The sequence below is a fragment of the Amblyomma americanum genome, chromosome 8, assembly GCF_052857255.1.
Source record: "Amblyomma americanum isolate KBUSLIRL-KWMA chromosome 8, ASM5285725v1, whole genome shotgun sequence".
Lineage (NCBI taxonomy): Eukaryota > Metazoa > Arthropoda > Arachnida > Ixodida > Ixodidae > Amblyomma > Amblyomma americanum.
In genome coordinates, this window is record NC_135504.1 from 127,557,088 (window position 1) to 127,570,420 (window position 13,333).

A 13,333-nucleotide genomic window follows, 5' to 3' on the forward strand; every position below is an offset into this window, starting at 1 on the left:
ATCTCATCGGCCCACCTAACTTACTGCCGCCCCCTGCTACGCTTCCCTTGCTAGACTGTTCAACATTACGCTGGTTTTCGGCATAATTTTTACACCCACAGTGTCTGTCTAACTCATTCATCATGTTTTGCAGTTCATCTCCCGAGTGACTCAGCAAGGCAATGTCAACAGCGAATCACAGATTATTAAGGTATTCTCCATTAACCCTTATCCCCAACTGTTCCCAATCCAGGCCTCCGAATACCTGCTGTAAACAGGCAGTGAATAGCATTGGCAAGATCGCGCCTCCTTGCCTGACATCCTCCCTTATTGGAATTTTATTGCTGGCTTTATAGAGGATTATGGTAGCTATGCAGTTGTAATTCACATCTTCCAGTATTTTTTTACATAAGGCGCTTCTACACCCTGATTCCGCAATGCCTGTATGACTGTTGAGGTCTCCACTGATCTAAATGCTTTCTCGTAATCTATAAAGGATATATATATAAGGGTTGGTTATACTCTGCGCAATTCTCTATCACCTGATTGATTGTGTGAATATGGTCTACTGTCGAGTATCCTCTATGAAAGCCTGCCTGATCGTTTGGTTGTCAGAAGTCCAAGATTGTCCTGACTCTATCAGTACCTTAGTAAATGCATTATAAGTAACGAAGAGTAAGGTGATCAGTCTGTAATTTTTTAATTTTTCAAGTCCTTGATGTCTCCTTTCTTATGGATTAAGACAATGCTAGCATTCTTCCAAACTTTTGGTATGTTCGAGGTCATAAGGCATTGCGTATACAGGATGGCTAGTTTTTCTAGCACAATCTCCCCTCCATCCTTCAAGAGATCACCTGTTACCCGATCCTCACCAGCAGCTTTCCCCCTTTGCATTGATCCTAACGCTTTATTTAATTTCTCTTTCCTTACTGGCGGGACGTGCCAGTGCTGTGCACTACTGTCTCTCATTAACGTCCTGATTACCTCGGCTACTGCACAGATCTGTGTAGAACTCTTTGGCTACTTTAACTATCTTAACCACATTGCTAATGACATTTCCCTCTGTCTCTTAATGAATACATATGGTTTTTGCCTATGCCTACTTTCTTCTTCACCATTTTTAGACCACCTCTCTTCTTTAGAGCATGCTCAATCCTCTCCACACTAAACTTCCTTATGTCAGCTACCTTGCGCTTATTGATTAATCTCCACACTAAACTTCCTTATGTCAGCTACCTAGCGATTATTGATTAACTTTAATAGCTCTGCAAGTTCTATTCTGTCTGTTGGGTAAGACACCTTCATGCTTCGCGTTTCTTAATCAGATGTTTTGTCTCCCGATATCAGGGTGTCAAGCTAGATTTTTTTCAGGCTTGGTTCGGGTTCGGCTCCGAAAAGCCATTCTGTTTTGGTTCAAACCGGCTCAGACTGCATTGAACCTGTTCAAACTGGTTCAGGACAAAAAAATATCCTGAACAAAGGTGAGTTTAAGCAACCTTGTTACGCTGTTTACTTTTCTGTGTGAGATTGGTATAGGCCTACTCGCTCTGACATTTGCCGGTGCCAACAAAGGGCGAAGGACAATAGCTCATCTCGCTGTCAAGAAAGCACCTTAGCCTTGCTAGCAACTCCTAATTCGAGTCAGGCCTAATGCTGCTCCAAATCCTGGCAGGCATTCCACGAACCGAACTGACTGTCGTCCCTCGTCCCAAGAGTTTGCCACAGGTTGGGCTGCCATTGTGGAAATATGGGGGGACAGCCTTCCACCCCCGCACTAGTACACCGCGGATGCAGCGTTCCCGTTCGCTAACCGCGGAGTGGAGGGGTTCGTGCTCGATGGAAACAAAGGTTAGTTAGTTAATTATATTGATTTTAATGGCGCAAATGCAACTATGGCTATGATGCGCCAAACACAAGCTTAGGTTTTTGTTAAATGTTACACTTTTTATAACTAGAGTTTGTTTAAAACATTGGCTTCATTAAGAAACTTAAAAATACTTGAAAGATCAACCAGTGCTTGATCACCTAAAAACAACTTGGGGTGCAATGGGATGTATTCATTGTAGAGTGTAGTAAAATATTTTTTCCTCAGTTGTTCCAGTTTTGTACATGAAATTAAAATGTGGTTTACAGTGAGTACATCGCCGCACATTTCGCAGAGAGGTTTGTCTTGTTTTGTCAGTAAGAAGTTGTGTGTAAGGTGTGTGTGCCCAATGCGTAGCCGACATAAAATAACTTCAGTGAAACGTTCTTGATGTCTACATGATCTAGTTAGTTAGTTATATTGATTTTAATGGCGCAAAAGCAACTATGGCTATGATGCGCCAAACACAAGCTTAGGTTTTTGTTAAATGTTACACTTTTTACAACTAGAGTTTGTTTAAAACATTGGCTTCATTAAGAAACTTAAAAATACTTGAAAGATCAACCAGTGCTTGATCACCTAAAAGCAACTTGGGGTGCAATGGGATGTATTCATTGTAGAGTGTTGTAAAATATTTTTTCCTCAGTTGTTCCAGTTTTGTACATGAAATTAAAATGTGGTTTACAGTGAGTACATCGCCGCACATTTCGCAGAGAGGTTTGTCTTGTTTTGTCAGTAAGAAGTTGTGTGTAAGGTGTGTGTGCCCAATGCGTAGCCGACATAAAATAACTTCAGTGAAACGTTCTTGATGTCTACATGATTTCCATTCTCCTAAAACGGGTTTTATAGAATGCAGTTTGTTGTTTGCCTGTTCTTCCCATGCAGCCTGCCACTTAATTCTGAGTTTACTGTGCACTAATTTAAAAAAATCCCTGCGTGGTATGTTATCTTGTTTTATTTGATCAATTCGAGCTTGTGCTACGCATGCATCTGCTCTCTCATTACCGACAATTCCAACATGGCTGGGCACCCAGCAGAATATAATGTTATGTTTTTGTTTTTTTATTTTAATTATGTTATGTATGATGTTTCCTATAATGGGTTCAGCAGCGTTTCTACAGTGCAGCGCTTTGAGCATACTCAGTGAATCGGTGTAAATGACGCTATTTTTAATGTTTTCTTTTACTATTTGGTCTACGGCTACAAAGACTGCATAACTCTCGGCAGTAAAAACCGATGCATACTGTGGCAGTCGTATCATTTTTTCATTTTTTCCTTGAATTACTGCACTTCCAACATGACTTTCTGTTTTTGACCCATCAGTGTAAAATTCTGTGAAGGTGTCATATTTTTCCTGCAGTTCAAAGAATTCTTGTGGTATGAGCTGATGTGGCATTTCCTTTTTATGTAAGTGTGTCAGTGTGAATTCGCACACTGAAGGCAGGCTGTACCATGGTGGTAAATTTTCATATTTTTGTGCAATATTCGGCAGGGCATCCAGTACTCCTAACTCTTCACATTTATCTTCAAAGCGCATTATTAGTGGCCGGATGGATTGTGGTTTATTGTTGAATAATCTTTTGGATGGGCACTTGGTAACAATGGGATGGCAGAGATGTTTAGGAAGAGAACGGGTTTTTAGGACGTATGCGCATGTCAGTGTGACTCTTCTATCCTCTAGTGCAGGCTCATTAGCTTCAATGTAAAGACTGTTTACCGGGGATGTTCTATATGCTCCAGCTGATAGTCGCAGACCAAGATTATGAACAGGGTCCAGTCGTTTCAAGTAGGATGCTCTTGCTGAACCGTATACTATGCACCCATAGTCCAGCTTGGAGCGTACCAGAGAGCGATAGATGTGTAATAGGCATGTTCTATCGGACCCCCACCGTTTTCGCGAGAGCACCTTTAATACAATGAGGGCTTGGGATGCTTTCTTTTTAAGGTTGTTAATGTGTGGTAGAAATGTGAGTTTCTTGTCAAAAGTGAGTCCTAAAAATTTATCTTCTGGTTTAATTGGTAGTGTGGCTTGATTCAAGTATAGGTTGGGATTGAATTGTAGGCCTCGTCGCAATGAGAACAGAACAGCTACTGTTTTTTGAGGAGAAAACTTGAACCCATTTATCTCTGCCCAAGCAGCCAGTTTATTTAGTGTGATTTGTATTTGTCTCTCGCAGGACGATATGCTGGAGGAAGTGCATGCTATCTGTAGGTCATCTACATAAACCGAATACATTATGGACTTGGGTATTACTTTGGCTAACGAATTCATTTTTACTACGAAGAGTGTCGTGCTTAGAATGCAACCTTGGGGTACGCCATTCTCTTGGGTGAAAGTCATGGAGAGAGTTGTTCCTAGGCGGACTCTAAATGTGCGGTTAGCCAGGAAGTCGTTCAAGCAGTTCAGCATCCTGCCTCGGATACCTAGCTCTGCTAGGTCGCGGAGGATGCCGAACTTCCACGTGGTATCGTATGCCTTCTCCATGTCGAAGAAGACCCCGATACACTGCTGCTTGTGGATGAACGCCTCCCGTATGGTGTTCTTAGGCGGAGAAGGTGATCGGTGGTTGAGCATGCTTTTCTGAATCCACATTGATGTACATCTAATAGTTGCCGAGATTCGAGTACAAAGGTGAGTCTAATGTTTATTACACTTTCAAAAGATTTAGCAATGCAGCTGGTGAGGGCTATTGGTCTGTAATTGTCAGGACTTGTTGGTGGTTTTCCGGGTTTCAGAAAAGGTACTATTACTGCTTTCTTCCACTCCTCAGGTATTCTGCCAGTCATCCATATTTTATTGAAGAATTTTAACAGTGCCTGTACGGCAGTATCAGAGAGATGGGCAAGCATATTGTAATGCACAATGTCTGGGCCTGGTGCTGTCTTTTTACCGAAAGATAATACCCTATTTAATTCCTGGAGCGTAATGGGCTGGTTGTAGTCTTCCTGCATGCCTGCTCCGAATGGAAGTTTTTGTTTTTCAGCTATAGCTTTGTGTTTCTGGAATGTGTTTGTGTAGTGGGATGACCTTGAGACTTCAGCAAAGTGCTCGCCCAATAAATTGGCCTGTTCTTCCAACGATGTTTGTGTACCGGGTGTTGTCAAAAGCGGAAGTGTGAAGGAACTATGGTCACCAGTGAATTTACGAACTTTGTCCCACATTTTCTTTGATGGTATTGAACTATTTATAGAGGACACATATTTCTGCCAGGAGGTTTTCTCAGCATTCCTGCGCACGTACCGCGCTCTCGCCTTGGCCCTCTTAAAAGTGAGTAAGTTCTCTGCAGTGGGGTACCGACGCAGGGTGCCCCATGCTTTATTTTGCTGTTTTTTTGCAAATGTACATTCTTGTGTCCATCATACTTTGTGTTTCTTCTGTACGAGTCCTGTTGTTTGTGGTATAGCGAGTGTTGCAGCAGATATTATGCATGTAGTAAACCTTTCATTAATTTCATCTATGCTGAGGTCTTCAGAAAATTCTTTATCTAGAGTGGCACTTTCTGTAAAAAGTGACCAGTCAGCGAGGTGAAATTTCCAGCGCCGTGGTCTTGTGGGGATGACTGGAGTGGAAGACGAGAGCCTGATGACAGTGGGTAGGTGATCACTTTCCAGAGGATCATTTAAAACATCCCATTTAAAATCGTTAAAAAGAGACGGTGATGTGAAAGCTAAATCAAGGAAGCTCATTTTTGCTGAGCTTGGGCAACAATATGTGGCCTTTCCTGTGTTTAAAAGACAGACATTATTTGAGAGGAGAAAATCTTCGATTATTTTGCCCCTAGAGTCACAGCGTTCGCTTCCCCAAAACGGGGAGTGAGCGTTAAAATCGCCGACTACCAGATATGGCTCCGAGAATGTGTTGGTTAGTGCAAAACGCCTCCTGGCTTCTTTAAATGAAATGTTTTCTTTGGTCTTTATGGTGATAATTTCTTTCTCCTTTTTCCAGGACGGACACGCCCTGGAGTACGCAGCGTGGTCTCCTTCGCAATTTGCTCAGCGCAGTGCTGCGTCACATTCCTCTGAATTGTGGTCCTTAGAAGCGCATTTCGCACAGGTTTTGCGGCCGCGGCAACTCTGAGAGCCGTGCCCGAATCTCTGACAGTTGAAGCATCTGCGTGGGTTCGGAATGTAGTGTCTGACATTAACTTTAAGGTATCAGACTTCGATGGTTTCAGGTAATGTGCTTGTGCTGAATGTGAGTACCAGGTGTTTAGTATCTATTTCTTTGTTGTCTTTGCGGATTTTAATTCGATAGACATCTGTGACATTTTGGTCGCTGAGACCTTCTAGCATTTCTTTTTCTGTTAGATGGATGAAATCGTTTTCTGAGATGACACCACGGACGGTATTGAGGGATCTGTGGGCTGTTATGGAAACTGGGATGTCTCCAATAGAGAGAATGTCTGAGATCTTGGAGTTTTGGGTATGGTCACGGATTTCTAGTAATAAGTCGCCACTGGCCATTTTCGATAGCTTATATCCGGGGCCCAGTGCATCTGTTAGGCACTTTGACACAAGAAAGGGGGATAGTATTCTTGCCTGCTTTCCTTCTACTGTACTATGTATGACATGGAACTTTGGGAAGGTTGTTTTCTTTTTCGGGAAAAAGTCTGTTGCTTCGTTCTGCCCTCTTTTCAGAGAGCGATCAGGTTTTGAAAGGGGGGGAGCCATAAAGAAAATTTAGTTATTCGGTCATGGTGCCAGCCACCCACCACGGAGTCCAACAAGGGGACGGGACAGGAACTTGAAAGCAAGTCCTGCCCACGCCAGCTGTACACCTCAACTATAACCAAATATGACTCAACTCAGGGTAGTTGGTCTCACAAGGTTAACCCTCGCCGCCAGGAAAACAGGAAAAACCAAGGAGTGAGTAGGATATAGGAGAGTTGTGAGACAGAGATAGGAAAGTGAAAGATGGAGAGGAGGATAGGAAAAGGCGACTGCGGATTCCCCCGGTCGGGTCAGGCCGGAGGTGCTGTCTGCAGGAAGCTGGGGCCAAAGTGGTGTGTTGCCTCCGCCAAGGGGCCTTAAGGGTCCAAACGCTCGGCATCGGCTCAACCACCAGGATCCCCTTTTCCCCTGACACGGCGATGCCACGCACGGCGAGGCGCGGGTGCTCGGGTCCGTGGTGATGCACAGTTCACAATCATCCTCTTGCGGGGATGTCCCTCATACGCTATTTACTACACTGGCAAATAATATACAGAGCGGGCCAGCTAGCTACAGAACATCAACTAGGCATTCCTTAGAAGTAGAAGGCTACATAAAAAGCGCTTCCAACTTACCAACTGGGCCAGGGGTGCGACTTCGAAGATATAGGTGATGAACATTTCTATACACTGGCAGTGGCGGCCGGGTGTTCCCGTGCGCGCCGCATTCTTGCGGCAAAGCCATCCCCGAGCATTTGCTGGGAAAGGTGCCGAGAGCACGCGTTTTCTGTGCTCAACCAGAAGTCCAGCGGCAAAGCACTATGGATCTCCGTGCGCCTCCCGCAGAAGGTGACGAGAGCATGCGGCTGCCACTGCTCGTGAGGCTGGTTATCCCGAAGAGCCTCTCGCTGGCTCCGCGGAGTTCCGCGTAACCTTCGAGGTGGCGCTCCCATCACTGCTTCCACTTCCCCCATGAGGGAGACTTCCCTTCTTGCCCAGCCGGTGCTGTCCTGACGCATGATGATGAAAACGGTCGGCCGTGTCGAAACGGAGGGGGGAACAGGTTTTCCACAAGGTCACGTGAGGCACAAAAAGCTTGCAATATAACAGTAGATACGTAATTTGTTATCATTCCAGCTCTTGAAGTAGGCTGGTTTAAGTGCTGTAGTGAATTGCAGCTGCGTATCAGTACTTACTTTGCAGTTTTTTTCGAGCCTCACATGACCTAAAGGCCAATCACACATCACAGCTATCGCTCGGTTGATGAAACCAAAACAGCATGAGAGAAAAAATTAAATTACAAATTATTTGGTGGCAATAGGCACAACCCACGGGGTGAGCCATGTATTCTAATGCCTAACAAAGCATTAAGAAGAGGAAAACATGCGACTTAAATTAGGTGAGTGCAGTCCTTTAACTCTTTCGCTATCGCGCCATAGGCGACCGGGCGCACATGACCGACGTTTTAAAAAAAGCCGCCGAAAATTTATTTCGCGCTTGCGGACATGCTGCACCATCTAGGTTCTTTCTATGGAACCAAGTTCATAATTGCAGCTTTTGTTTTCAGTTTAGAACGTGAGGGGGCGCCGTGAAAAATAAAACTTCGAACGGCCGCAGCAGCATCCGTTCATAGTGTCCGCATCGCATAGTGTCAGCATCGCCGCATGCTCCTCGAAATCGAAATCCGACACTGAGTGCTTCGGCCGGTTTCGGTTCCAGTTTTTGTGACAAAAGAAGCAGTGATAAGTCACACAACAATGTAAAAATGTCGGATTTCCGTTCCGGCAGCAAGACTTCGTCTCAGGGGCCTGGAACGTAAGCGTGTATTCGCATGTGAGTTTTGTTTTCGTTCGCTCTGTGTTTTCTGGGGTGCATGCGGTTTGTAATCGATGAGAGTGGTTTATTTTTGTTCTTCAGGGCCTTCACAACATATGGCCAAGATAGTTTGCCAAATGCTCAAGGTTGCACCGTGTTTTTCAACCGATATGACAGCAAGGCGTCCATGTCGGCACATCGCTGCGGAGCGGCGCTCGGAGATTTGCTCGACCTCTCGACTTCTTCTTGATGTTCCACACGGCGGAGATGAAGAAGACTGCGAAAACACTAAGAAGTACGCTTGGATGAAGATTTTGGACAGGCAAACATACGCTCGGCGTGACAGCTCATGGGAAGAGGTGAATCCGTTGGAGATGCTGAAGTTCATTGGAATGATCATATACAGGGAAATTGTTGACCTGCCGCGACTATATCTCTATTGGAATAGAGGAATCATCCATTCTGGCCTTCAGCCATCAAACAACATTTGCCGAAATCGGTTTTTCGCTTTGCTTGTTTTTCTGCACGCAGCGGACCCAGAGGATTCAGTGGCGGCTGCATCTATAAGAAACACTTGGAAAATGTCCTGGCTTTTGAACCACATCAATGAATGGTTATCGATCCTAATCAGGGTGTCTACCAAGTTGACGTTTCCAAATTCCCTGAGTTTTCCAGGTTTTCCCTGAATGCATTTGTAAAATTCCCTGAGTGACACAGTACTTTGTTTTATGCGAAAACAAGCTGACACAAAGCCGCCTGATGGTATCAGTCTCCAGTAAGCATGTTAAAAAATAAAAACAGCTATTTAATACTATTTGAACAGTAAGTAGTAGTGTTTATTTCATTTAAAAAAAAGGGTAGAGATTAGCAAAATGCATAGCAAATCGAATATCTTAGAAAAAATGCTAAAACGAACTGCGAAACGAATTGAACATTTTCAAATACGAACTAAAAAAAAAAATGCATGCGGAAACAAATATTTTCAAATGTGATATATTTTTATCTACTGATAGTAACCACAATGGTGTGGGACCTGAATTTTAGCGTCACAAGTGCGATTCTCTCTCAGCAAGTCTATTCAGACGAACTGTAGATTATAGAAACTTTAGTTTGTAGAAGTGAAAGAGCTATGAAGTGAGAAACTTCATAGGGTAAATGTTGCTCCCAGTTATGCGTGTTTATTCAGCATGTCGGGCAGGTACACATTTGAATAAGTTGTACAAAGCACGAAGAAATTCCATGAGTTGCCAACCTGTTGCCACATGTCCGGTTTTGAAAGCACCATTCACAACATGAAGGCCACAGCTACCAACTTAGAGAATACGATTGTCGCGGGATTCACAAAGTTCTTGTTTGATCTCACAGAGAAATTTTATATTTACATTTGGCCCATCCATTGAGATCTGAAGAATTTTTTATTGGGAGAGTCCGTCTGTGGAAGTTTTAAAAGCGGACACCAATTTTTCCGCCCGCGTGCGCCCCAGAAAGCATGACGTCAAGTAGCGCGTTTTCATGCTCTGCTCTGCATCCAACCAAAAGCGAACCAACATGTCAATTTGCTCTTTTTGTGCAACTTTGTTTAACGATTCGTCAAACGCCTCGACTAGGTGGGAGGCTTGGCTTACTTCCAACATGAGGTTCTCCTTGAAGAAAGGTGCGAGGCCATAGACAATAGTATATCCTACCTTGTCTTTGCCAAGCTGTATTTTCTTGGCTGTAGCTGATGATGGGAACATCAAAGGGAACAGAGAAGCCCATGCTGCAGCAGCATGGAGTGATGTGTGCGTGATGACCTCTAAGTCATGCTGAACGATATCCTTTTCTGTACGATCGGGTTGGACGTCCGTCACAGTACAGCCGACAACCAAAAATTCGGACGACTGATTATTCGGACTTTTTTGCGGCACCGTGACATGGCCCATAGAGCCAATGTATAAGAGAGTCTGAAATTACGGATGCTCCGCAACTGACTGCTCAATTTTCCGGATCTCATCTGCACTCGCCGCCAATACCCAAGCCACCGTATAAATGTGTGCAGTGGAACCTCATTAATTCAAACTGCAGGAGAGATTGAAAACTTGATCAAACAAAATGAAATTTAAGCTTAAAGGGCGCCTCTTAACTTGTGATGTTGAAATTCTGCACGAGTTGGCACATTGCGCCCGCGTGGTTTAGAATTTGTATTGTTCGTGAATGTCTTCTGTAGCATGAACTTGAACAGTAGTCAGAGTTCGCGGAACTCATCTGTGCCGATTCTTTCATCTTGAATATGGAAAGAGGTAGCAGCGAAGCGCGTGGGAGGCGTACGGCTTCACAGAGACGGCGAGCACGGGAGGAAATGGTGGTGCATTTCAAAGCAAGGGCGGTGTACCCGCGGCAAAATACACTGCACTCTCACTTTTCTATTGTAAAACCGTAAACAACTGGCGTTTCGATGATAGGCAAGACGCGTCTCATTATACGCAAGCCACCGCAGAGTGCATACCACCGGATACGATGCCGACTTTGGCTCTAGCCGCTAGGCATAATGACGAAGGCCAATGCCAACGGACCGCTTCCTTCGGCCATTTCTCGATTCTTATTGTTTCGTCATCTTCGCATTTTTGTTCCGGGCCCATTGTACTGCGGGCGCAGCAAGCACGGTTCCCGCAGCGGCGTGTTCGCTTTCCCGTTTAAATTTTGTCCCAGCCCATACGTTCATTGGCGACATCCTGAGGGCAGCACAGCCAGGCCGAGCTCGTGAAAGCGGTCGCCGCCCGTCATCCGTGCACATGTCGCGCGGCGAAATTTAGTCATGAGGAGCTTTAGAATGTGTGCAATACAACTGATGCCTTCTTCCGGCACCTTGGTAATAAGTTCATGAATTTTTTTCGGTCAAATTTGATTTTCTGGACTGCCTGATTTTTTGGTCGTTTTCGCGGTCCCTAGAGAGGCCAAAAAATCGGTAGTTGACTGTAGTTGAAGCACTTGAAGGATGCGCAGAAACTGACGGCACTGGCCTGGCATTAGTCACAACGGTGGCCGGCGATGTAAAAAATGAGGCTACAGAGGGTGTCCTGGCTCCGGTAATGGCCAGTCAGTGCTTCTTACTTTAAGTGTGACTTGTCACCGCTCTTCTTCCCATGTTGCTGAGCGAAAACTGTTTTCTGCATAGCGCATAGTACGCTGCGTTTGAGTGACTTTCGACGGGTCTAATCCAGGCTGCAAACTCACAATGTTTCGCATTCGTCCAGTCCTGGACCTGCGTCGGCAGGTCGCAAAAAGGCACGAAACTATTTACCTTTCCCCCAAAGCTGCGCCACCTGCATCGCGTGAATGCACCCCCTGTGGCAGAAATGGCCGCTTCCATCAAGGAGATGCTCAGGGAGGAGGAGTTCATTTGGGACGATTGCAAGTTCTCACTCGGTCTTGGTTCTCACTCGGTCTTGGTTCTCACAATGCTTTCTTCCGCCTTGTTGAAGCTGTTCACTCGGAAACACAGGAAAACAAGGGGAGGCCGCTGGGCGTCGAACAGCGCACATGCGAACCGTAGGAAGCACACGCTCTGCCGTCGGCCACAGCGCCAGGGAAACGCGGGAAAGTGTCCGCTTTCGACGTAGTACGCTTCGAAATTGGAAGCGTCGCTGGCGCTGCAAAGCTTTTTGCCGCCTTGCTGGGATGATCCACTTGACAGCACATCGTTGGAGGCCAGCGGTCGCTGAGGAGAGGGCGCGTAACGCCGCACTGAACAATCCGTGCAATGTTTACACAAGGCAGCATTATCGCGATTTTAGTTCCTTTTCCGTAGAACTGCAGCTAATTTTCTCTGATATATGCACAAATCCCCTGAGTTTTCCCCGAGTTTTACCAGATTATGTTCCAGAGCTTGTCAAAAATGCCAAATTTGATCAGATGGCTTTCAGGAAGCAGAGTACAAATCTTACAGTATGGATGAGGTAGAAGTTGACGCCCCCAATCCTCCCATAGATTCCATTCGTCACCAACCGAAAAAAAAAAAATTTAAAAAGTAGGAATTGCAAGCTCTGGTATTAGAGAACAAAACATGAACAAAAATCAAACGTTATGTGAAGCACCTGTCAAGTCTACCTCTGATTCACATCTTCACATGATTGCGTTTCACAGTGGCACCACAGTCATGACCGCTGACTTGACCGGCCATGGAAAGTGCAATAATTTTTCCTCAGAGCTGGAACTTGGAGGAATGACAGCTATAAACATGTCAAACAGTTTGCATATTCCAGCTTTTTTTCTAATCAAGTTCTCACTTAGTGCAGCCGGTAATTTTTGTTTTTTCTGCATACTATTTCCGTGTTTTTGCCACATTTGACAAATAAATGTTCAAGTACTTTTGCACACACGACTCTGCTGTTTGTTTCATTCAGAAGTGTAACTAATAAGCTACAATTTCATGTATTGCAATATGCGCTGGGTTTGTTACTACTTGTGAAAATCATTTTTTTTTCAGTACACTCCAAATCATCCATATTTCTGCGGTAGCGAAAGAGTTAAACAGTGCTAAGCTGACCAGAGCCTGCAGAGGCTGCTTTACCTCATGTCACTGGAACGTGCCTGGGTAGCCAGCTTCCAAGAGGAGCTGCTCACCACTTCCGCCTTGCAGCTGAAGGGATTCATGGCCACCAGCGTTGAGGTCGTATCATCCGACGACCGCATCAGCACAAAAAGCAGGCCCTGCAAAAGGTAAGGCTGGCACATGGAAAGGGTGCTCCAGCCCCGTCCCACGTTTGCTCTTTGCTACCGGCCCTAGCGCAGCTCATAGCGGGGGTGTGATGTTGCTTCTGCCCACAGTGAAGGGCAGGAAATACAGGACTGGAATGATACTGTTATGCTATACCAGCCCTGATTCCTCAGAAACAAGCTTCTCCTCAACTAAGGTGCAAGGCCAGTTGTTCTCAAAAGTGACTTGATGTGCCGCATATCAGTGAAGCAACCAATGCTACACATAGCAGGGCAAAATAAATGGCCAAATAACTTGCATACACAAAATTTAGATATGTGTAACAAGCAG

General features: G+C 45.1%; 1 protein-coding gene across 7 annotated transcripts in view; it reads right to left on the reverse strand.

Moving 5' to 3' along the window:
• The window catches only part of LOC144102076 (uncharacterized), a 91,402-nt gene that overhangs the window by 8,472 nt on the left and 69,597 nt on the right, over positions 1–13,333 (reverse strand). For 5 of the 7 annotated variants that reach the window (XR_013308167.1, XM_077635356.1, XM_077635358.1 and 2 more), the window contains one exon: positions 12,857–12,996. Coding sequence is in view for 6 of the 7 variants with exons in the window: in XM_077635356.1 (XP_077491482.1) it covers positions 12,857–12,996 (140 nt within the window). In the remaining variant the exon portion in view is untranslated. Of the gene's footprint in view, positions 1–6,225; positions 8,596–12,856; positions 12,997–13,333 lie in introns of those variants that run through there. The other 2 variants (XM_077635360.1, XM_077635359.1) reach the window with 1 other exon arrangement.